Below are 23983 nucleotides of genomic sequence, written 5' to 3' on the forward strand. Positions count from 1 at the left end.
TAACCGTGGGCACGGTAAAGACGTGTCTCATTTTTGGGACCGGTATGGTTGTACTGTATTCCAGTGCACAAAGTTAACTGTTTTCAAGTACATGTTTTTTTCCATGTATCAGGTTAGAATGTTTCTGTTTTAGTGTTTTAATGTTGTAGTGTGAATGATTGTTGATTGTTTCAGTCTATTCTATGTGTATTGTGTTTCCATTGTGTTGGTTTCAACATGCCACTGTTTTCGAAATTACGTCAGATAGGGACCAGGAAAGGTATACTAGAAGAGTCAGTCAATATCCCGCCCAGAGACACACCTGGTCATTTTATGTATAATAAGCACGGGCTAGACGCCAATTTGGTTTTAGATTTATGGGTAGATTACACAAAGGACTTAGAGGAGAAATATAGATGGCCTGTCTCGGGAACATGGGATCCTGAATGCATTATGAGAGTAGAGGAAGCGCTATGGAAAAAGAAATCAAGACCCTCTCAGAAAGATGCCATTGAATTATGGCGCAAAGAGTCACATAGGAGAACAGAGAAAGAATTGAACAAAGCAGAGAGAACTAAACAGAAAGAAAAAGAACTGCGAGAGGAGGGGGAGCGGGTCAAATTAGAACAGGCTGATAGAGAAAGAAATGCCGTTGTTACTGGTATTTACCCCGTCCTCTCAGAAGAACTAGCTAGAGTGACCACCTCAGAAACACCCAGTAGGTCGCGAACGCCACCACCTGTACCTTTAGAGTATGTAGAAAGAAGCCGACAGCATCAGAGGCTTTTATTTCCTCCTATCTAGAAGAGTCCCCACCGGACTACGTAAAAGCAGATTTCCCTCCGCCCCCATCGGCCATATAAGTTTACTGTGTAGTTCCTTGTAAATAGCTCCTTGTAAATATGGTTTATGAAGAGCATGTCATTATCATAACTTGTTGAGTTTCTTGTGAATATGGCTTGTGAATAGCGCCATGTAGTTATGGTTTGTGCAGAGCATGTTATCATTACGTTAGGCAGGAGAGAGCTGGATCTCTTTCAAGTGCTTGGAGAAAACGTTTTGAAGATGTGCGTACGTGTTATGTGATAACGTGGAGAGATGAGTTCATGACTTTCCCATGTACTGCAGTCATTGGGGAAAGATTGTGCTTCAGCTGCCAAAGAGTTAATATCTTGTATTGAGAAGGCAGTATTTGTTTTAACATGCTGTTTAACATGCATGGTTATGTGAGCTGATACTAGAAGTCAGTGAGTGTTTAGTTGAATGATGGTTTGATTTAACTTTTTCATTGGTTGCTGGGTCTGCCTATGTGCTTTGTCAGTTTGCTGACTGAATGGTAACGTCTTGCATGGAGAGTAAAGAAGTGTTCATTTAACATTCTATTTCAAATGCGTCCGTGTATTTGTGTGGGTTTGCCTTGGAACACTTGATTTAATGTGTTTGACTCAGAGGTCGGTAAGTTGTAAATAGACCAGTCGGATTGAGATAAGGGTTTGCACGGAGGGTGCTTTAATGTTTTCACGGTTGAGAAGAAAATATAAAACAGACCCATCATAGAATGTGCTTTTAATTAGTGTAATGCAACCGTGTGTTTTTTAAATTAAAATTTGTTCGACAAAATATGCATTATTATTTTTCCCAATGCAAGCTGCCCTTTAGAATAGCGTGTGACAGTTAATCCACTCAATTAGAAAACATGGCTTTTTGAAAAATGATGAATCTGGCCCTTTTAATAGGTAGAATAGAAGAGCTTGCACACTTAATTATGAAAATCTTGGTTCTGCAATGCAAAATTATGGTGTTTCATATGTTATTTTCAAAAAGTAAAATGTAATGTGTTTCCATGTCATGTTGTTCTATTTCTTTTTTTTCCTTTGCAGTTAGTAACAATATTTTATGATATAATTATTTTAAAATGCTAGCATGTGTCTAGGTTACGAAATAAAATATGTCCTTATTAATTACTGATTTTAGGATGCTTTTTATCACGTTTTAAATTTGCTTCAGTTAAGTTGGAGAATGTAGGTTAGCTCTCTGGTCTGGGTACAGATATGTTTTGGATTACACAGAATGTGTTTTTCGACCTTGAGGCCTGACTCCCAGGGAAAGATATTTTGTAAAGGGAGGGCTTTTCCCTCTTGGAGCGCCGAGCAGTGCCTGTCTTGTTATTATTGGCCATACTCCAATTCTTTTCCGCGGACAGTTGTTGGCAGTCCTCCAACTGACTCAGGCTTCCTTCGCATGCAGATAAAGAATGCTTGCAATTTGACCAAGCTCTCTCTTCAGTAACTTGGCAGCTGTTCTTAGCTCTCAGAGTTTTGAAAGGGTGGAGGAACAGCCCTGTGGGTGACATCACGATAAAGGGGAAGGCAGTGTAGAGAAAAAAACTTGATGAGCCGCAGAGAAATTGTTTATAAAAGGTGGGGGTCAAGTTGCTCTTCCTTACAGCCAGCACTGAAAGCTTCATTGGCTTCAGATAAGGCATGCTTGCACATGAAAAGTTTTTCCCTCGTAGTGTAAACAGAATATTTGGCAGGAGTTTCGCTCTTGCAATGAGTCCTAGCATTTACAGTCAGGCATTGAAAAGACAGCTGGACAGTATTTATATGCCTCCAAACACAGCTCTACTCCAGTACGTAGACGACATCCTAATTACAGCACGATCAGAACCAGACTGCGAGAATGCATCACTGACAGTTTTACACTTTCTGGCTGACAAGGGGCACAGGGTGTCCCCTTCAAAGTTACAGATCTGTGAACAGCAAGTGGTGTACACTTGCTGTCCAAGGATGGTAGACAGCTAACACCAGACCGTATACAGCTCATTTCTAACAGGCCTATCTCCATATGAAGTAGTTTTCGGTAGACCGCCAAATATGTGGGGTACGCCTATGCCTAAGAAAATTACTGATGTTGACAGTAACATGCTGACAGATTACCTGGCTTCCTTGATGTCTGCACTACTCTCTTGTCGTTCACAGGTTGCTGCCGCCTTCCCTGACAACACCCAGGTCAAGGAACACGCCATTGTCCCTGGTGATTTCGTGTTTGTCCGGAATTTTGATCGATCAAGCCCCCTTGAGCCACGTTGGAAGACGCCAAAGTTGGTGTTACTGACCACGAGGACTGCTATAAAGATCGAGGGAAGAAAGGGATGGCTTCACGCTCATCACTGCAAGAGATACTTTGGACAATCTGGAACTTTGATAAAGAATAAAGACATTAAAGACTTTGCGCCGCTTGCGCCGCCTTTGCTAGAATAGACTCCACAGCAAGAGTATAGGTCTAAGTTAAGATCTAGTAAGTCAGACGAGGTTTAATTGTTTAAGTCCACTAGGTGGTGAATCGGTTAGCCTAGATTTCTGACATGTATAAGATCGCATACGACAATAGTAAAAAGAGCAAAATGAAAGAAAAATATTGCAAGCTATTACATAGTAGATGTATAGTTTCTTTGATTATTCTATTTTTTCTGTGCATCGTTATAATCTGTGTTAGTTTAATACTACATGTTTTCTTTCCTCTTTTTGCCTCACATATGCACTCTTCCCTTAACAACACCGTAGAGCATACATTCAGTGAACTGCCACCTCATGAACTGTCATATCGACTTGCCCTGCGTAACAATACTTTCATCCGAATGTTACACCGTTCTCATCAGACCAGCAATGCGACTGATTGCTGGGTATGTGGCCAACTGCCACCTTATCAAAAGACGAAGGGAGTTCTGCCCTTCTTCCCTTTACCGTTCTCCCACAATGGTTCGTGCGGAGCATGGTTTGCCTTAATGACCTCACTAGACAAAAAGTCCATAGTTTACCAAGATGAATGGATATATGGAAACCTGAATAAGGTAATGAATAAGGCATGTTTTCCAGACAAAGACGGATTTCACCAAAGGAAGGGAACAGATCTAGAAAATGAAGAGTATGAGCAAGGAAATGCATCTGTTAGTTTTATAATGCTGAACGCTCAGCCCATGCAAAATATAGGTCCACCATTTATTTCAGTCCTACCAGTAAAAGGTGCTTTGTGCGTTAGAAAGAAAGGCTCAGTACATATGGGACACAGCGAGTGTAAAGCTGTAGTAGAGTTTAACGATAAAGGACAGTCTTCATTCAAAACATCACGTCATACCTATTTCATTTGTGGTCAGACAGCCTATGTACAACTGCCCCCAGACTGGGGTGGGACATGTTATATAGCGTTCCTGCTGCCACCCGTCTTTCTGGCCCCATCCCATTATCATCGAGATTCACGACTAGAGCATGTTAGACAAAGGAGAGAGACTGATTCCTCAGAGATAGATCAGACTGAAACAGCTTGGGAGCAATATACAGATTTCAACAAAGGATTCTTTTTCTTCATAGGTCCCGTCCAAAACAGTAAACTGATACGCAGGTTAACAAGAACTCTGGAAGCAGTAGTGAATGTGACTGCTTCTGCTCTGGCGAATTTGACCCAGGAGCAGTCTGCCATGAGACTTGTTGTTCTTCAGAACCGCCTTGTTCTTGACGTCATCCTGGCGGATAGGGGCGGGGCTTGTAGAGTGATCGGCTCCAGTTGCTGCATTTTCATCCCTAATAACGCGCCATCTGTGTACGCAGCAATAACAAGACTCCACAAGATTGCTCATGATATACATCAAGACCCAGGCACATGGACTTGGTCCAGTTGGCTCTGGGGTGTAATATCGGCTTGGGGATGGAAAGTGTTGTCGTTCCTAGGAATGATACTGCTTATGATATTCGGCTGCTGTCTCTGTCTGCAGTGTGGCCCGGCCATTTGCGGCCTGTGTGCGACTGCCTGTGTACCACATCCACGTGTACAAAGGATCAAAGATGAACAAATGATGCTGTATGATCAACTATACGGTCTCATGAATATAGATGTGTCCTGAAGGGTAACGTAGGGGACAAGGAGGGAATGAGGAAGATGAAATTTTACATGACCAATATGTCCCCTGCGTGTACCCCTGCGTGTACCCTATGTTTAATGTATGGGCATGTCATACATGCATTTTCCCTTAAGTGGCCTGAATCACAAGGCCTCTGCATTTACGTCCTGCATTAGGATGCCAGTCATCAAGTCTCCCATGTAAGAAATATTAAGTTAGCATTTAAGGCCCATGTAATTGCATTGTGCACTTTTAAATAAGTCACGATGAACACGTTTTCTGGCTCAGCCGAGGCCCAGCACGAGAGGCCCAAGACAGTGTTTTGCAAAATAGTTATCTGTTTGTTGTACAGAATTACATTCCTGTCCAGTGAAGAAGGTAAACAGAACCCGTCTTCAGAGATAGGGCCTAGCCTTTCTGTCTCCGTTTAAGTAAATTACAGAGCTTGCATCCGTAGAAAGCCCACGGCCCCCATGCAATGCACGAAGAAATATATGCCCTCTCTGGCTCTTAGTGATGAGCGACCTTTGCTTCAGATAAAACATCCCCGGACTCAAGATATCAGATAATACCAGACGTGCTGGTCGCCCTGACACTAAAGGCCTCTTTACTAGACTGAATGTCAGCTTTCCCCCCAGTCACACGTCAGTTGCACGTCATGATCAAGTTGCACGCACAAGTAGGGCAAAGTTCCAGACTGCCATGCAACCCCCTCCATGTATCCACCCACCTATGACTCCTCCTCTAATGCACGCCCATATTCACGCCCACATGCTCTTATCTCTCTTTCTCTTGCTCTGCCTGGAGCGTTTCACCCTATGTACAAGATTGCACGTATAAATATGTAATCAGGAAATAATGTTTCAGAAGACCCTTCCTGAACCTTAGAGGTGATGGAACAGATTCTCCCTTAACTCGAGTTATTGGAATAAAGCCCTTTCACTCGGATACCACGGACTCTGCCTCTCATTTACTGCATGATGCATTGTTTATGTATAGAAATTATGACAGGGTAATATTTTATTTACCACAAGCCCATCAGAAGAACCTTTGTCATGATCCCCTATTTTAACATCAATAACACTAGATGCTTTATTACGAGCAATAGATGCATTAATTTCACACCTGCTGATGCCAGAAAGTTAAAATTTTACACTCATCAGTAAAACATATACTATATCTTCTAATGCCCCACCAAACTCTTGATTATCCTTAATGTGTTTCAGTGTCTGCACGAAAACCCCTGAACACCTAATTGTGCAGTACGTAGTGCAATTCAAATGTATGAGGACTAAACTACAAATCAGAAAACACAAAGGATCAAAGCAAGGTCAAGGGGTGTCTCAGAAACAACTTGTGGATAAGTGAGAGCTGTTTAGGCCTCAACAGATCCTAAGCCACTGATCAGGACAGCTTCAGCTTTACCCTAGCCTTTGATGGCCTTAGGAGCTTGGACACACCGCAGTTCCCATTCTAGAATAATGGAACACAGATGCCTGATTTGACACAACTTTTCTTGCTACATGTCAATGATCATTTAAATCAGCAAATTGCAACTCATGATGCTTATAAAGGTTCTCCTTTACTGCAAGAAAAGCAAGATAGGCAGTTAAAAAGAATTTTCATTCTATCAAAACTAGACTACTGCAATGTAGTCTATGCCGGAGCCCACAAAAAGACACAGAAACTCTAGAGAATCCAGAAGAGGGACGATCAAATTTGCTTCAATTTGATTACATCTGCTCACATCACATAGTCTTCTGAAGAGCACCACTGGCTCCCAGTAGAAAAAAAAGGAAGTAAAAAAATCTTCACTTCACTTCAACCATACTATCCAATTAGGAAGATGGAGGGAAAAACTTTGAGCTCAAAGTTCCAACTGCTGGCCTATTAAAGGAAGCCTTGCTTTAGCTGTCTAGAAGCTCTGTAATGACCTTTTCCCTCCCAGGGTTAATAGAGGATAGAGCCACGAAACATGGAACATTAATAGGCCACTGAATCTTTAAGTCCCAACCACGTCTCGAAGAAGGTGGTAGAACCTCACAAATATAAAATCTCAGTGCTGCCAAGTGGCCTGCGTGTGCTGCACAAAAACACACAGATGGCACAAGACTAGCCACCATGGCAATGATGCGCAACACTCCTTTTAGCAAACCTGGCAGTTCAACTTCACTACAGCTGAAGTGCCAATTTATTCTGGCATCAGAGTGCTGGTTAAGAATGTTAAACATTAAGGAAAAAGTGTATATAAACTGTAGCAGCAAAGCACAATTGGTTCTTGCAGGTTTTACGTGTCATACAGTGAAAATGTAAAACAAATGCGCAGATTAGCTATAAAGCTCACACAGTTTAAAACAATTGTCATTGGCTCTTCACTCAGAGTCAAGGTGCATTGCTAGGAATGTGTTGAAAACATCCTTTCAAAACTGGTGCAAATTAATAGGAAACAACTGAAAATCTCGGCCACTAGGCCCATCTAGTCATGTTGTTCCCGAGCACGCCCAGAAGTATATGTACGCTGCTTGGTCTCCAGCCTTGCCTTGATGTTTGCTCTTCATTAGCCTTACCGGTTATGAACTGGACTTTACTCCAGTAATCCATACTGGAGGTGCTTCTTGCTTCACACGTGTTCTGTTGCAAACTTAAGTGACAGCGATGAGAACAACAAAAGAAGACGTTCGACCGCAGAAACACCCTGGACACAAATGGAACAGAGCAAATGTGACTGTGGCCTATATTCGGTGAGTATTTCACTGTGAAGTGAATATCAATATGTGGACCCCGAGAAAGAGTGAGAAAAGACATCACAAACGGGAAAAGAGACACATAAAACACACAAACAAAAAACACAAACACACATACCTCACTGGTGGCACTTTAAAACAGAAACTAAAACACATGGTAAAATCGAATTGCAAACAATGTGTCAATAGACAAATGTACATCAGTTGCAACGAAAAACATGTTAGCTTCGGAGCTGGCCTGCTGTAAGAACAGAACACTCCCAAACAAGTCCAACCACGGAGCCGGAAACTAATAAGCCCTACGTGAAACGAACATTAAGCAAAAGGGCGACATCGTTTCCAGCTACATGTGATACTCTCACGAGCGCAACACTTCATTGTCACCCTATATTTGGCGCGTTAATTGCTGTATTCTGAGCCTTAACAGTTGGTATTCGTTTATTAATTACGGATTTTTAATACAGCACAGGCCCCCTGACATGGAGTTTGGATACTGCAGCGCTGAATAACTAACTGGTGGTCTACTTGTCTGCGAGGCATCTCTGGACACATGCTGTGGCAATGAGATGCAAAAAGTACTATTGATGGACAGAATGCAGATCAATGTCATACATTCACCCCAGTACAGAGATCTGGGCCTAAATCCATCGTTTTTTTGCTCACCATGCCATTCCAGTTTGAACCCAGCCATATGCAAATCAATCTTGACCCTGTGCCTCATGGGAACAGCCTAGCCCGAACTGCCAAACCAGGTCCTCCCTGGACTGGAAACAAGCATCCTAGGACCGATTTCGGGGTTTCACCCCTCTTCAGCCACGATAACTTGATTCCAGGGGCCTGGAGAGCGCAGGACTCACGTCTGAAAATACCCGTCCCACTCGGGGTGACAAATGCAAAAAGAACTATTGATGGACAGAATGTAGCTCAATGTCATACATTCACCCTAGTACAGAGATCTGGGCCTAAATCCATCGTGTTTTTGCTCACCATGCCATTCCAGTTTGAACCCAGCCATATGCAAATCAGTCTTGACCCTGTGCCTCATGGGAACAGGCCAGCCCGAACTGCCAAGCCAGGTCCATCCCTGGACTGGAAACAAGCATGCTAGGAAAGGTTTCGGGGTTTCACCCCTCTTCAGCCAGGATAACTTGATTCCAGTGGCATAGAGAGCAGGGGACTCACGTACGAGCATACCTGTCCCACCTGGGGTGAAAAATGCAAAAAGAACTATTGATGGACAGGATACAGATCAATGTCATACATTTACCCCAGTACAGAGATCTGGCCCTAAATCCATTGTTTTTTTGTTACTGTGACATTCCAGTTTGAACCCAGCCATGAGATGTCTACATGAGGTCCTGAGCATACCAGGTTTCTTCAAGTGCTGATCAGGAGACCCTCTCACAAGAGCTTGGAACGAACGCACGTAGGAGCAAGGTAGTAAGCAATGAATCACTAGAAAGAGGGCTACATCAAATGACCGGACACCACAAGCACAGAACTGAAATGGTACTGTATCCCAATTCTTTACCTGGAAGCAATGTTTTTGTATACGAGTGCCCCCTATATCGCTAGCACGCTACTTGAGAACACTTCGAAACACTAAGCTGAAAGTAGTTCCACAAAAAAGTTACGCTTTGTGAAGTATGGAGATGCGCAGCCAGCAGGGCCTGGCCTGTGCACAGCTGGCAGCAGACTTTAGCAATGTTTGTAGACTTGCTGCATTTCTTTTGTTTTGTAGAGTGTGGCTGTGGGGCACATTGTGTGCTTTTGTTAAAGTATTCATGTTAATCGCAGCTCATGACGGCGCTGCAATGACGGCGCTGCAATTGACATGAATAATTAAACAAAAGCACACAATGTGCTCCACAGCCTCACTCTACAAAACAAAAGAAATAAATCAAGTGCTCCCTCCCTGATCCTACAAGCTGCCTCTCCGCAACCAGGAAATGCCTGTTTTTCGTGCAGCTCGCCTTTTAAAGGCGGCAGCGCAAATGCTCTCTGGGGATGTGTGTGAGAGCCACACATACAGCACTGCGCGCTCAGGGGCACAGAGGTGCGCGCTGGCGTCCGCGTGCACCTTAAAGGGAACAGTGTCGCCAACTCATATCTGAGTACTAACATAAGGTAATTAATTTAAAATCCCATTTTTGGGACACATGTACCGGGTCTTTGCTACTGCTCCATAATGACCATACCCTACACCTTCTGTGGGACCTGACATCTTGGGATGAAATCCAAACACTCCTTTTGAACACAACACAGATACAGTTGCCCCAAAAAGGTACAATACCTACATCAGATAAACCAGGCATCAGAATACTTTGACTTATCCAGCTTTACTATATAATTCTATATCGATCATCAGACACCCCTACTCTTAATCACGAACAAATATGGGTTTCCTATCTTATTATACACCAAACATGGCCTCCTAACATAGCCCTGTTTAAAGTGCTCACTATATCCATACTCAGACCGAGGCCCACCACCCAAGCTCAATGTCAATCTTATAACAAGACCAACCAGCAGTCACTATTGTGACAGGGAAACATTACAAATATCCTTAATTTTAGTTTACTTATGCATGTGTCTTCTTTGCTTACATACACTTTGCATTGAGTGTTGTTCTGCCTCTCTTTACCTGTGTTCTTATTTTGACACGTTTGTAGAGACTATGGCGTGCCCTTTGACCAAAGCTGTCAAATCACCATGGAGCGTAAACTTTAGTAGTGGATCACAACGGTGCCCTCTTGTGTATATTATATAATATTTTAAAGTTAACAACTGTAAAATATTTGGCATCCTTGAAAAAGCCCCAGGTCTTCACACCACATAGGCCAAAAACACACATTAGCTATTATCCAATGAACAAGGAATGAAAACTGTAGATTTTTTAACAAAAAATAGAAGGGACTCTACAAATGACCCTGCGCAGCAATTCAATACATACTTAAATTGATATATCTACAGACTACATTATTCTCTATGTTTGCCGAAAATAAATCGTAAGGAGGGAGGCCATACCCACTACCAACGGATGTACGTGTACACATAGAAGATACATTCTTTCTAATAAATTAAATCTGCATTCAGAGGCCAATAGGGGAGTTGTCATTAGTTCTTCTTTTACGTGCCCCAACTAGGTATGGCCAAAACCAAAACAGAATCCACAACATTGACAATTACAGCATATAACATGCTTGCACACTTTAGGACCTCCTAATGCATGACACAAGCTCTTCACGGGAGACCAGGAATCAATCGGCAAGAAGGTTATGCATCTATTAGAAAGCATCAATCAGGAATATCATTACGAAGTTAAGTATTTTTTACTTCTGATAGATACATCTTCCAGCATATTCCTCACTGTATCAATGAGTACCAAAGCGTTAGCTCTTCAGGAGGTGTGATTGAGTGGTGCTCATTAACCAAGAAATCGTGCAACATAGTCCTGGCAAAATTCCTGTCACTGCATGCCCAAGATGTGGAACAGCAATATTTTGCAAAGGAATGCCACGATAACCAATGTGGCTGTTTGGCAGATATTAGCCACCAAAACGCCTGTGGCAAGATCTTGATACAGAGGATGATCAAATAATAAAAGGTGCGCTTACTCACAGTCTTGCCCTTCTTGGCTCTTGCAAAGCCCACAAAGAGCTGATCATCCATTCTACTCTGTTGAATGTGTTTGACGCAGTAGGAAACTGTGTATTTGGAGCCCAGTCTATGTAGAAGCTACTGCTCCCTAGTTAGATGAGGAGGAGGGAAATATGGAAGAGTAGTAAACTGACCCATAAGAAAGGCAGACACCACTTTGTGTACGAAGGCCAAATTATCCAGGAGGAGAAAAGTGAACGAACTGAGAGGGCCTGAGGTGCTATGACCATATGGTGTAATTTCCACCAACAGAACGGTCTTCAGAAAGAGAAGTGATACCGGTCAACTGTGTATCGGCTTGAATGAGGATGCCATTAGGAAAGTCAACACAAGATGCAAATCCCACTAAGGAACAAAGAACAGAGGGGGAGGAAATTAGCAAAGTAAACCATTAAGAAAAAAAGTATTTAGTAGAGAACTAAAACAGGATGGCTATTCATTAATTAAAATTAATCCTGTATTTGTAAAGTGCACAGCTACCCATAGGTTTCCCGGCGCTGGGGGCCGTCGGGAAGATTAAGAAAGCTATTGCTCAGAGTCACATGGTGCTTGCTGGGCAGACCCAGCGTCAAGCGTCAGTCGTGCTGGCCGCTGCGCCACACCTCTTCATGAAGACATGTAGGCAAACAAAACAAGCAACTAACCTTTAACTACAGCCACTGACAGCCCCGACTTTGGCAAGAGATAGTGTGAATCACAGGACATGGGCATGATTGAAAAGATTTAAGTCTTACGACTCGCACCACAACAGATTTGTTCCAGTGAACCACATAAACAGATTTCATGCAGTTTTCCATCCAAGAGGCAACATCAGCAGGAAGACAAAAGGACTCCAGTTTGCATCATTCAATCTCCAAGAGTGCAGTTGCAGCATTCAAGGACTTGGGTGGAGAAATGACCATTCTGTTGTACAGGTAATTCCAGAGTTTCTGCTGCTTTTTGTACCACCAGAGTGAGCGAAGAGTATTCTTCTGAAGGCGGGCAGAGGGTTATACATGTCCCCTTCCTGGCTACTTGCATTTGGTAAATTAAAAGAAGACTGCATCTGTATTATAAAATGGAAAGAGGTTATAAGCCTCACAGTCATCATCTTCTGTGCAGGCGTGATCCTTATCAGGCATGGAAAAAGGCCTTTAACGTTCGACCCAAATAGTTCCTCCATCTGGGCAAATCAATGGGCTCTCGGAAAGTGTTCTACCAAATGTATGTCATCAAAACATGCTTTAACCTTTTATTTCAACTCTTGGATAATGTTGGCAGCCTTCAAAGGCAGTATCGGAGGTGCCTCGGAGGGTGCATCTAGATTGATGCTGAAGGTGGCTCCAATCAATTGGGTGGCACCCTGGCAGGCTTTGACTCCTTTTTAAGTACCTGGGTTGAGCACAAGGAGGTATGAGTTGGGCCTGAACCCTCAACCTGCAGGATTCATCTTTGGAGAGTGCCCTAGAGGCTACTGGTGTCATCCTGAATAAATCAACTATAGCTAGTTAGAAGCCCTCAACTTGCATAGGGTTAGACAATGTGGTTGGGAACTCAGGCTTAATCTTCTTGAACATTGAGATTTTCTAAGATGAGGAAGAGTTTGGCATCAGAGAACAGCGTTCAGATTCTAAACAGTCACAAGAGTTGGACCATATCCTTGAAGAAGATGACTGTACCTCAGTATAGTGTTTTCTAGAGAAAGATAGTTTGGTAGATTGTTTTCCATCAAAAGACTTAACTGAAGATGGAGGGGAATGCTTTGATGTATCCCTGCATACATTTGCCAAAACCGGCTTAGCCTTCAGCTCTGTGATGGTTTCAGCTGCATCAATGAACAGGAGTCGAAGGCTGCTAATTCATTTTCCGAGCCCAGGCACCACATGCTTGTCACTTGGATCCAATAAGGACATTTTCTTACAGCATCTGCAGCTGTGACTTAAACCATGACACTTTTAGAGCGGACTTTTTTTTTGTTTGTTATTTTTATTATTTTATACATTACCGCATATACAGCAACAACAACTTATCAGAACTAGCCACCTTGACTACCACAGTCACCCCAAGCAGGTCATGATATAACTAGCTCAATACTCTCATCTTCATTGCCCCCGTCCCATGACCTCACCTCCCTGTCCTTTAGCCCAAACTCCCATTCATGCGAAGACCGTAGATACGTTCAGCCCTGACCCACTTAGTCTGTAACAAAGGTACGGGCGGCTTCCTGTCTCATTCCAACTCTCAATCAGCATCTGCCTCCCAACTGTCCCAGATTTTATCAAACTTCGTCCAGCAACCTCGCCCCTTGTAGGGATGGGGAGTTCCTACAGCCAGACGCCCAGGACATATTGTTTGTGGTCAAGGGCAACAAGTTTTAATGTGTATTTTGTCCTTGGGACAAGTAGGCCCAACCCCCTGCAGCACAAACCCTTTGGCTGCCAGTTTGCAGTAGCACATTAAGGGCCAGGGAAGGGTGAGCGCTTTAAGTAAATGTAAGTTCTGACTGCACTATTAACAGTAGTTCCAGTATAAAAGTGTGTACTCACGGTTTCAAAGTTTAGCAATATGAGGCTATACATAATGCTCTCTTATTAGATGCAAATATTTGCAGAAGCTTGAACGCAACGAACAAGTTACTTACCTTCGGTAACGATATATCTGTAAGAAACAGTAGTTAGTATTAGATTCCTTACCTTAGAATATCCCCAGGCATCAGTCTGGATCCGGAAACTTTTGCGTAGCAGTACCCCTGCGCGTCGGTAGGCGTCGTCTGCAGGCGTCCCCTGCGGCTCCGCGTCCGTCGTCGGCGTCGTGCGCCGTGATGACGTCGCTGGAGTATATAGACGCCGCCTCCGCGCGCTGACGTCAGTTCTTTGTACACAGCTTTTCCGCGCCAGAACACGCAGAGCTGTGTGAGAACCAACACTGGTGCCATTTGAAACTAGGGCCCTGAAAGGGATGTCCTTAACCCTAGGTATCAGTTCGCAGAACGGGGAGGATGGGTGGGGCGGTAAGAAATCTAATACTAACTACTGTTTCTTACAGATATATCGTTACCGAAGGTAAGTAACTTGTTCATCTGAAAGAAACAGGTTAGTATTAGATTCCTTACCTTAGAATAGATACCCCAGCAATACCAACCCCGGTGGTGGGTCTGCGAACCAATACAAACCTACACCAGAAAGTCCTGGAGGACCGAACGGCCAAAGAAGCCATCCCTCCGGACTTGACTGTCCAGGCAGTAGTGCCTCGCAAAGGTGTGCAGCGAGGCCCACGTAGCCGCCTGGCAAATGTCCTGCAAAGGGACTCCCCGGACCAGGGCAGTAGTAGCCGCCGTGGCCCGAGTGGAATGGGCCCTCAGCCCAACAGGAGGCTCCTTCCGAGCAAAAGAGTAGCACGCTTTGATGCACAGAACGACCCACCGAGAGATGGTCCGTTTATGTACCGCCCTTCCCTTCTTCGCACCCAGGTAGCCAACAAACAGTTGGTCATCCACCCGGAACTGGCGTGTGCGATCCATATAAAATGAAAGCGCACGTTTTGGGTACAGACGATGGAGCCGCTCTTCATCCTTTGAAGGATGCAGAGGCGGGAAGAAGGAGGGTAAGGTGATGGACTGCCCGATGTGAAAAGCAGAGACTACTTTGGGCAGGAAAGAAGGTCTAGTTCTCAGAACCACCTTGTCTGGATGAATGGACAGGAAAGGAGGTTTGACAGAAAGAGCCTGGAGCTCACTCACTCTCCTGGCAGAGGTGATGGCAACCAGGAAGGCCGTCTTTAAAGTCAGGAGACGGAGAGGACAGGAATGAAGTGGCTCAAAGGGAGCGCACATCAAGAAAGTCAGAACCAGGTTCAAGTCCCACTGAGGCATCACGAACGGAACAGGTGGATACATGTGCGTGATGCCCTTCAAGAATCTTGTTACAATAGGGGACTTGAACAAAGAAGGTTGATCAGGCAGCCTCAGAAAGGCCGAAAGGGCAGAAAGGTAGCCCTTGATAGTGCCCAGAGCAGAGCCCTGCTGGGCAAGAGAGAGAAGAAAGAGTAGAACCTCAGAAAGAGGGGCAGAGAGAGGGTCCACAGCCTTTGCTGTGCACCATGCCACAAATCTGTTCCACCGGCAGGCGTATACCGACTTTGTGGAGGGACGCCTGGCTGACAGAATCACATCACAAACTTCAGGAGGCAAGTCAAATGGCCTCAACTGTCGCCGCTCAATCTCCACGCATGGAGGTGGAGACTGGACAGGTTCGGGTGGAGGACCGTCCCCTGCTGCTGCGACAGAAGGTCCTCCTGAAGGGGCAGGCGGATCGAGGGACCGACTGACATGCTGAGTAGCTCGGGATACCAGTACCTTCGAGCCCAGTCCGGAGCCACAAGGATAACTTGGGCCCGGTCGCGCCTGATCTTCTTCAGCACTCTGGGCAGAAGTGGTATAGGCGGAAAGGCGTACAACAGACCGCAGCTCCACTCGCGCCGAAAGGCGTCGCCGTGCGAGTGCCGTCTTGGAAACTCCAACGCGCAGAACTGATGACATTGCGCGTTCTCTTCTGTGGCGAATAGATCTAACCAAGGCTCTCCCCATTGCAGAAAGAGGCCTTTCGCCACGTCCGAGTTCAGACGCCATTCGTGATCCACCGAGCACCGACGGCTGAGTTCGTCCGCCCTGGCGTTCAGAGAACCTGCCAGGTGTTGAACCGTCAGAGTCACGCCCTGACGTTCCAGCCATTGCCAGAGACGCAGAGCCTCCTGGCAAAGGGTCCACGACCCCACTCCGCCCTGCCTGTTGCAGTACCACATGGCGGTGGTGTTGTCCGTGAACACCTGCACTACACTCCCGTTGACAAAGGGGAGGAATGCCTTCAGTGCTAGGCGAATCGCCCGCAGCTCCAACATGTTGATATGGAGCCGGGACTCCGCCGGAGACCAGATGCCTCTGATCTCCGCCTCTCCCAAGTGGCCTCCCCAGTCCTGGAGGGACGCGTCCGTCACAACTACGTGCTCCGGTTGGGGAAGGGAGAGGGATCTGCCTCTGACCCAATCGGGGTCCGTAAGCCACCACTGCAACTGTCTCGCAGTGTCCTCCGAGATCAGGACATGGTCGGATAGGTTGCCTTGATGCTGGGCCCACTGAAACTTCAGGTCCCACTGCAGAGCCCGCATCCGCCACCGGGCGTGATGCACCAGAAGGATGCAGGAAGCCATCAGCCCCAGCAGCCGCAGCGTCAACCTGACCGAAACCCGGGATAACGGCTGAAAGATGGGAATCAAAGCCTGTATATCCCGGACCCGCCGTTCCGGAGGATAAACCCGAAACTGCGCCGAGTCGAGACCTGCTCCAATGAAAAGGAGCTTTTGAGAGGGACACAGGTGTGATTTCGGCACATTGATGGAAAACCCCAGCTCGTGCAGGAGGTCTGCCGTCATCTGAAGGTGGTGGACGACTGTCTGGGGCGAGCCCGCCTTCAACAACCAGTCGTCTAGGTAGGGGAAGACTGAAACCCCTAACCGGCGCAGATGAGCTGCGACCACCGCCATCACTTTCGTGAACACCCGTGGGGCGCTGGTAAGGCCGAATGGGAGCACGATAAACTGAAAGTGCTCGTGGCCTACCGTGAACCGCAGGTAACGCCGGTGGGCCGGCAGGACGGGGATGTGAAAATACGCATCCTGCAAGTCCAACGCCACCATCCAGTCTTGTGGGTCTAGAGCAGCCAAGACCTGAGCCAAAGTCAACATCTTGAACTTCTCCTTCCGGAGGAAGCCGTTGACGTTCCGTAGATCCAAGATAGGACGCAGGCCCCCCTTGTTCTTCTTGGGTACCAGAAAGTAGTGGGAGTAGCAACCACACCCTACTTCTGGCCCAGGAACGCGCTCGATGGCCCCCTTGGCCAAGAGGGCCGTAACTTCCTCCTGCAGAAGTGTCAAGTGGTCCCCCGATACACGGTGGTTCTGCGGTGGCATGGCTGGAGGAGTGCTCTCAAAGGGGAGGGAGTAGCGCCTTCGGACGAGCTGCAGCACCCACCTGTCCGATGTGATGGTGCGCCAGCGGGAGTGGTGATGGCGAACCCTGCCACCCACTGGCGTCACATGGGCCTGAAAGCTCGGACTAGGAGGATTTGGAGGCTGATGCTGCGGGGGGAGGTGTGGCCTGACCTCGCCGTTGTCCCCGACCGCCACCACGGCGGAATCCACGGCCGCCACCGCGTTGAGAAGTATTCTGCGGTGCGTGGCTGGCAGCACGTGTGGGACCGCCCCTCCCGTGGCCACGAAAGGAGCGAAACGAACCCGTCTGCTGGCGCTGGGTCGAGAGACCCAAGGACTTGGCTGTGACCCTGGAGTCCTTGAAGCGCTCCAGCGCGTGGTCCGCTTTGTCGCCAAACAAGCGACTGCCATCGAACGGCATGTCCATTAAAGTATTTTGGACATCCGCCGAAAAGTTGGCGGATCTCAGCCAGGCGTGGCGACGAATCGCCACCGTCGTGGACATCGCTCTGCCCAGCGAGTCGGTCGTATCAAGACCACACCTGATGGAATATCGTGCCGCGTCTCGGCCTTCAATCATAGCCTTGCCGAGCTTCGCCCGTACCTCCGGCGGGCATTCTGGCAGACACTCCGCGACCGTATCCCACAGAGAGTGGGTGTAGCGGCCCAAGAGGCACAAGGTGTTGCAAGACCGCAGCCCCAAACTCAGGGACGAGAAGACCTTCTTCCCATACTGGTCATACCTCTTTGATTCCCGGTCGGGCGGGCCGATGGGAATGCGGTCTGGGAAGTAGAGGCCTGGATCACCAGACTCTCAGGGGTGGGATGGGTGGACAGGAACTTGGGGTCGTCCGGACACGGACGGTGGCGTCTGGCCACGTTCCTATCAACAGGCGAACCTGAAGCGGGCCTGGACTACGTGCCCAAAAGAACGTCTGTCAAGGCTTCATTGAACGGCAGCAGTGGCTCCTGCGGGCATGACTGCGGTTTGAAGACCTCAGTGAGGATGTTAGGCCTCACGACCGCGACGGGGAGCTCAAGGTGTAAAGCCTTGGCAGCCCTCATCAACACCACTGAATAAGCAGCCCCAGCCTCCGAAGCCACAGTAGGAGGCGAGACAAAGCCAGGGTTAGGAGAGTTGTCCAGACCACTGGCGTCACCCAAGTCACCTGTCCAGTCCACGTCGTACTGACACTCGCGTGACAGAGGGTCCTCAGACCCCTCCCAACCCTCTCCATAATCTGCATCCTCACCATATTCAGAGTCAATGATGTAGACCGGCTCCTCGGGGTCAATGGGCCCCATCGGCGCCGGACTCGGCGTCGGGCGACGCCGGTCCGACTCCGCGTCCGGAGTAGGAGAGGGAATGGGGCCGGCGTCGGAGTCCCGACGGAGGCGGCACCATGGGTTGCCCCGATGGAATCGGCGCCGGAGAGGCCGGCGGACCAGCCGGCGTCGACCCTGAAGGGCCCAGCGGCGCCGGGGCCGGAGCCGCCGGCGGCGTCGGGGCCGGAGCACCTGACGGCGCCGGGGCAGGAGCACCCGAACCGCTCGGGCCCCCGGACGGGACCACCGGGCCCGCAGGCGCCGTAGGCCCCGTCGGAGGAGATAGTGCCCTCATGGCCTTGAGGAACTCCTCTACCTCCTCGCGCGACGCGCCTTGCCCAGGGACCGTCGGGTATGGAGCAGGCAGCGCCGGCGACCCACGCGAACCCCCGGCCGCGTCGGGGGGAGTCGGGGGTACGATGACGACGCCCCGACTTCTTGTGTCTCTTACCTGAGGAACCAGAGGAATGGTGACGACTTCCGGAGCGCTCGTGGTGGCTCCGCGACCGTTCCCTCGACCGCTCCCTCGACCTCCGGTCGGACCGGGACCGCTCTCGACGCGGGTCCGACACCCGGAGCTCGAGTAGCTTGCGGGACCGCTCCCGCCTAGCCTTACTCGTCAAGGCCCGGCAGTCGACGCAGGAGTCCACGTCGTGGTCCGCGCCCAGGCACCGGAGGCAGAGTCGGTGGTGGTCCGTGACCAACATCGTGCGGTCACACCCGTCACAATTCTTAAAACCGGGCATCCTACCGGCACCTTAAGAGTGAGATAGTAATCAAAAAACTTTGGTCAAAAGACCGGAGTACTGCTCTTCGGATCTGCGCTAACTGGCGCGGAAAAAAGAAGAACTGACGTCAGCGCGCGGAGGCGGCGTCTATATACTCCAGCAACGTCATCACGGCACACGACGCCGACGACGGACGCGGAGCCGCAGGGGACGCCTGCAGACGACGCCTACCGACGCGCAGGGGTACTGCTACGCAAAAGTTTCCGGATCCAGACTGACGCCTGGGGATATTCTAAGGTAAGGAATCTAATACTAACCTGTTTCTTTCTGATATTAATGACTCTTTGCTTTCAATATAAAATGTTCCTAAAAAACATGAAAGTAGGAAAAAAAACATTCTGCTAAACTACTGTGAAATTTCAGGTACCATTTCTTTGCTGCATCATTAAGTAAAATGTGTATATGCATGCTAGTATTTCGCAGAAATATTCATTTTTGAATATCAGTCTAACCAGTTTCAATAACATTATGGGAAACAAAAATAAACAAGCATTGGCAAAGCCAGGTGGTCTGAAATTAGTGGTCAGCTTTTTAGTTTTGCCAATACGTGACTTGTTTTGGCATAGTTTTTGTAAAATCTCATTGATGTGAGAGCTGCCGGGCCCTCACCATTATAAAAAACATTGGCAAAAGCAAAATAAAATAAAAAATTGGTCTCAAAAGCACACACTGCCACATTAGTTACTGTCACTGAACAAAATTACTTTGTGTGCCAATATGCTCCTTGTTAAAGAGCTTAATGCTGTCACTCACAGTGAAGCCAGCCGATACAGAGAGAGGGAGAGATAATTTTAATAAACACAAAAGGTTGTGGTTAACGCCAGACCAAATTAGGGGCCCTATTATTAAAGAAAGTCTCAAAAGTGCACCCTTGGTATTTGTCCCTTGCATTAAGTGCGGCTGTATGGCTTTCGTGAATTTACAAGAATTTACAGAAGTAGGGCAAGAAATTGTACTCCTACAAAATATTTGTGAACTGCAGTTTATCATGAGCAAATTTGCATGTGTAGATTTGCTCATGCGAAAAGCTGAGTGTTTGCAAGTTCATTTTCCCCTCAACCACTTTTTTCCCAACTCTGGAAGAAGGTTTACGTCTGCCATTGTCAGGAGTAAGCTTCCAACATTTCTCAGTATGGGAAAAGATTAGAGAAGAGTTGTTGAAAACCTTTAAAACATGCAAGTTAGTAGGTTTGCACTGACTCAAAAGGGCATTCCAACCCTGGAACTATTGCTGATCACTACCATCATGCCCAGTATGTAGATCTGCAGAAATGTGGCAACATAAAGGGATTGCTAGTATTCAAACACTACTATGGTATGAGCCCTGGCATAATCAGAGAGGCTATATAAGAGCTCTTATATAATGAGATTGCTGCCATAATTTGTCCCTGCACCACATGGTACCAAAGGGACAAGTGGATTTTGTTACAGGACAAGTAGATTTATGAAGCAACCTGCCCCATGGACAAGTAGATGTTTTAATAGATTCCACACCCCTGCCCCTTTTAATCTTCCCGCTCCATAAGTCTGCAATGTGCCATACTTATCTCCCAATTTTGATGCATGGGGGAGTCCCAGAACCCCACCTCTGAGAAATGTCTTGTTTTGCCACCACACCATGCACCCTAGGTTTGGAGGAGACTTTTGACCCAGTAACTGTGAAAAATGTTGAAGAATTTCAATGATGAAGCAACTAATGCACCCCAGTGTCATCACATCCAGTGTGCAGAACTGGGGCTGAAGCCACGTGGCACAATGTGGCGAAGCTGAAGCGCTATGACTGGGGGAAAGGTCTCTGTACCAATCTAGCATCTGAGGGATAGTCATAAGGTGACCAATCAATGGGAAATGTATGCTTCAGAATTAATGGGCTATCAGCAGAACAGTGGAAAACATGGTTAAAGGGTGTTGAATCCAAACCCAAGAAAGCAGCATATTTGAATAAGAATGAGTTTCCTGGGAAATGTTGGAGGCCGGGTCTGGTGGCTTATTGGACCAATGGTCCACTGTAGGGGCCTGTGTTCGACCTCATGGTCACAGGTTCAAATCCCAGCAGGCCCACTGAGCCTTTCATCTTTCTGAGGTCGGTAAAACGAGTCCCACTGAGTTGGGTAACAATAAGTATCTGTTATTCAGCACCAAGATACCTTTATGGGTGAAAGTGCGCTTTACAAATACACGTCATGGTATGTTACCAAAGTGATTTGGACATTACATTTTAGAGTGAGGATCATACTCTTTCCGGTGTTTGAAACAGGTATTCCTTAACAATTGCCTAGGTTGATTTCAACAGAACAGTTAATCTTTACGATCTTACCACAGTTATTTATGTTCTTGGTTGATTTTAAAGTGGGTAGTGATCTGGTTAGCAGACTTTCCAAAACCAGAGAAAAATGATTAGGCAAAAATAATTTTGAAAATCCAGTTAGAAATGGGAGAAAATGTCTGCAGTTTGTGTGGCACTATTTACCAATGTATTAACACTAATTAACAGACAGCTAAGTTGGAAAATGACATTAGGTGCATAATATGCCAGGGTACAAGACGAATGGACTTAATCCAAACATTCCAAACATATCTTGTTTTCCTAATGTATGAAAGCCAATTATGCCCCGCTTAAATTGCAGGAGCCCGACCATGAATAACTATGCCACCAACCCTCTCCACATATTAGTCCTCATATAAAATGTCCTAGTTGAGACTTTGGGACAAAGAATCCAGATATGTAGGACATCCATCCAGGTTGGGAAGGCAAACAAAACAGGCAGAAACAAGACCTAAATATGGCTTCATTGCAAGTCTTTTGAGGCAAAGACCATACTGGATGAGATACAAGTTGTATGTCTCAAGTAGTTCAATTTAAAACAGCAAAAGAAACATAGAAAATAACATGACTATCTCTACAAGCAGGGGTCACAGTGACCTCAGATAATTATGGGTCCATGGATATGAGTGTTAATTATCACGAATACAGTAACAGACAAATTGGCTGGACTAGAGAAACAAGGTTAATGCTGCAATTGTGTACATTAAATGCACAACATGGGCAGAGGAGTTGGCCTGACGACTATGGTGGTCAACCTCGAATCTGGGGAACCGAGTTCAAGTCTCAGCAACGACGCTGAACATCCTTTGATTCTGGGCAAATCACTTAATCTCCCCGTGCCTAACAAAAATGTGTCCTCATGTAACGCAGCTGGTGCTAGTGTAAAGCGCTTTGATACCCGATACCTTCGGATCAAGTTCGCTCTATATAAAACTCTGTGTAAAAAATAAAAAGACAGATACAGTATGCATAAGTTTGTAAAGGTTGCTGAATTTTATATAAGGATTAAGCTGCGGATATCCTTAAGTTGATGTTATTGTAGTTAATCATTCATAACACGCCATTATTAACATTGCAGCACTGTTTACAAATAGGTGAACAGGGGAAATATAGTAGATGGAAAATTGCATCAAAAACAACTCATTGATTATATATCCTAACACAACATGCACAACACTATGCAGAAGGCTACAAAAGGCAGCAGCAGACATACATTTTGGATGGGATGCTCATTCAGCAACATACACGATTTGCTGAAGGCCTCCAGAAGTGGCTGTATTAATACCAATTAAAAATTACCTGCTTAAGTCGTCATTCTCTTTTTCAGCTTCTTCACTGGCTGGAAAAGGATACTCTGGAGGTCCTTCACCCCGCAAATCCTCCTCCTCCTCTGATCTTCTGGAATCTGGTTGGTCAGATTTCCCCTTATGGTTTGTGGAATACACAACAATAGCTCCAGATTCTTCCAAAGCTTTTATTTTGCCTGTTAATACATTTTTAGATAGCTATTATTGTTTATCACCCTGGTACTGTAAGAATGTAATTTTTAAACGTTTACAGATTAGTTATATTTCATTTAGACCTTTCATTCATGTGTACCCACATAGAAAATGACAGGGTGCTTAATAAACCAATTTAAACAATAGGCATGGAACTAGTTTACTGAAAGTCTACTAGTCTCCTACTAGTCTCCTCTAGTGTGCTCTAGCTGACTGATATCAACTAGCCTGCCACCACAGGCATATTTCTGACCCCCTGGATGTGAGAGCCCCCGCTCTCTGAGGTCAGAAACAATGCCTGCTCTGGAGTAAGGTGTTCACATCTCCTCCAGCAGAATGGCAGGTGGTCTATGACTAACTGGGGAAAGCCAGTATTCAACAGTCAGCCATTAAGTTCTCCCCGATGATGGACATGTCTGACCTGGCCTCTGAAGATGGGCAACGAGCACTGCTTTCACTTGTGAACACCCAAGGAACACTGGTGAGGCCGAAGGACAAAAACTGAATGTGCGCCTGGCCTGAACTAAACAGCCAGTAACACCTATGGGACTGTAGAATTGGTATATAACAATATGCATCCTGCTGGTCGAATAGCACCAGCCAGTAGCTCAGGCGCAGGTCAGATGGGATCTGGGACAGCGTGAGCATTCTGGATTTGTTCTTCCATAGAAAGACAGTCAGGAGGTCAAAGATCTACAATGGGCTGCAAGGCCCCACCCTTCTTCGGTACAAATAAATAGCCATTAGAGTCCAAAACCCTTTCAATAACTTCTTTGTAGAGTAAAACGTGTACCTTTTGC

At 46.5% G+C, this 23983-nt stretch overlaps 1 protein-coding gene across 3 annotated transcripts in view; it reads right to left on the bottom strand.

The window, feature by feature from the left end:
• Positions 1-23983, bottom strand: part of BDP1 (BDP1 general transcription factor IIIB subunit) — a 1449812-nt gene that overhangs the window by 1140774 nt on the left and 285055 nt on the right. For all 3 annotated transcript variants that reach the window (XM_078675286.1, XM_078675285.1, XM_078675287.1), the window contains one exon: positions 22984-23167. In XM_078675286.1, the coding sequence (XP_078531412.1) occupies positions 22984-23167 (184 nt within the window). The remainder of the gene's footprint in view (positions 1-22983; positions 23168-23983) is intronic.

This window comes from Lissotriton helveticus, chromosome 2_1, assembly GCF_964261635.1.
Source record: "Lissotriton helveticus chromosome 2_1, aLisHel1.1, whole genome shotgun sequence".
Classification (NCBI taxonomy): Eukaryota; Metazoa; Chordata; class Amphibia; order Caudata; family Salamandridae; genus Lissotriton; species Lissotriton helveticus.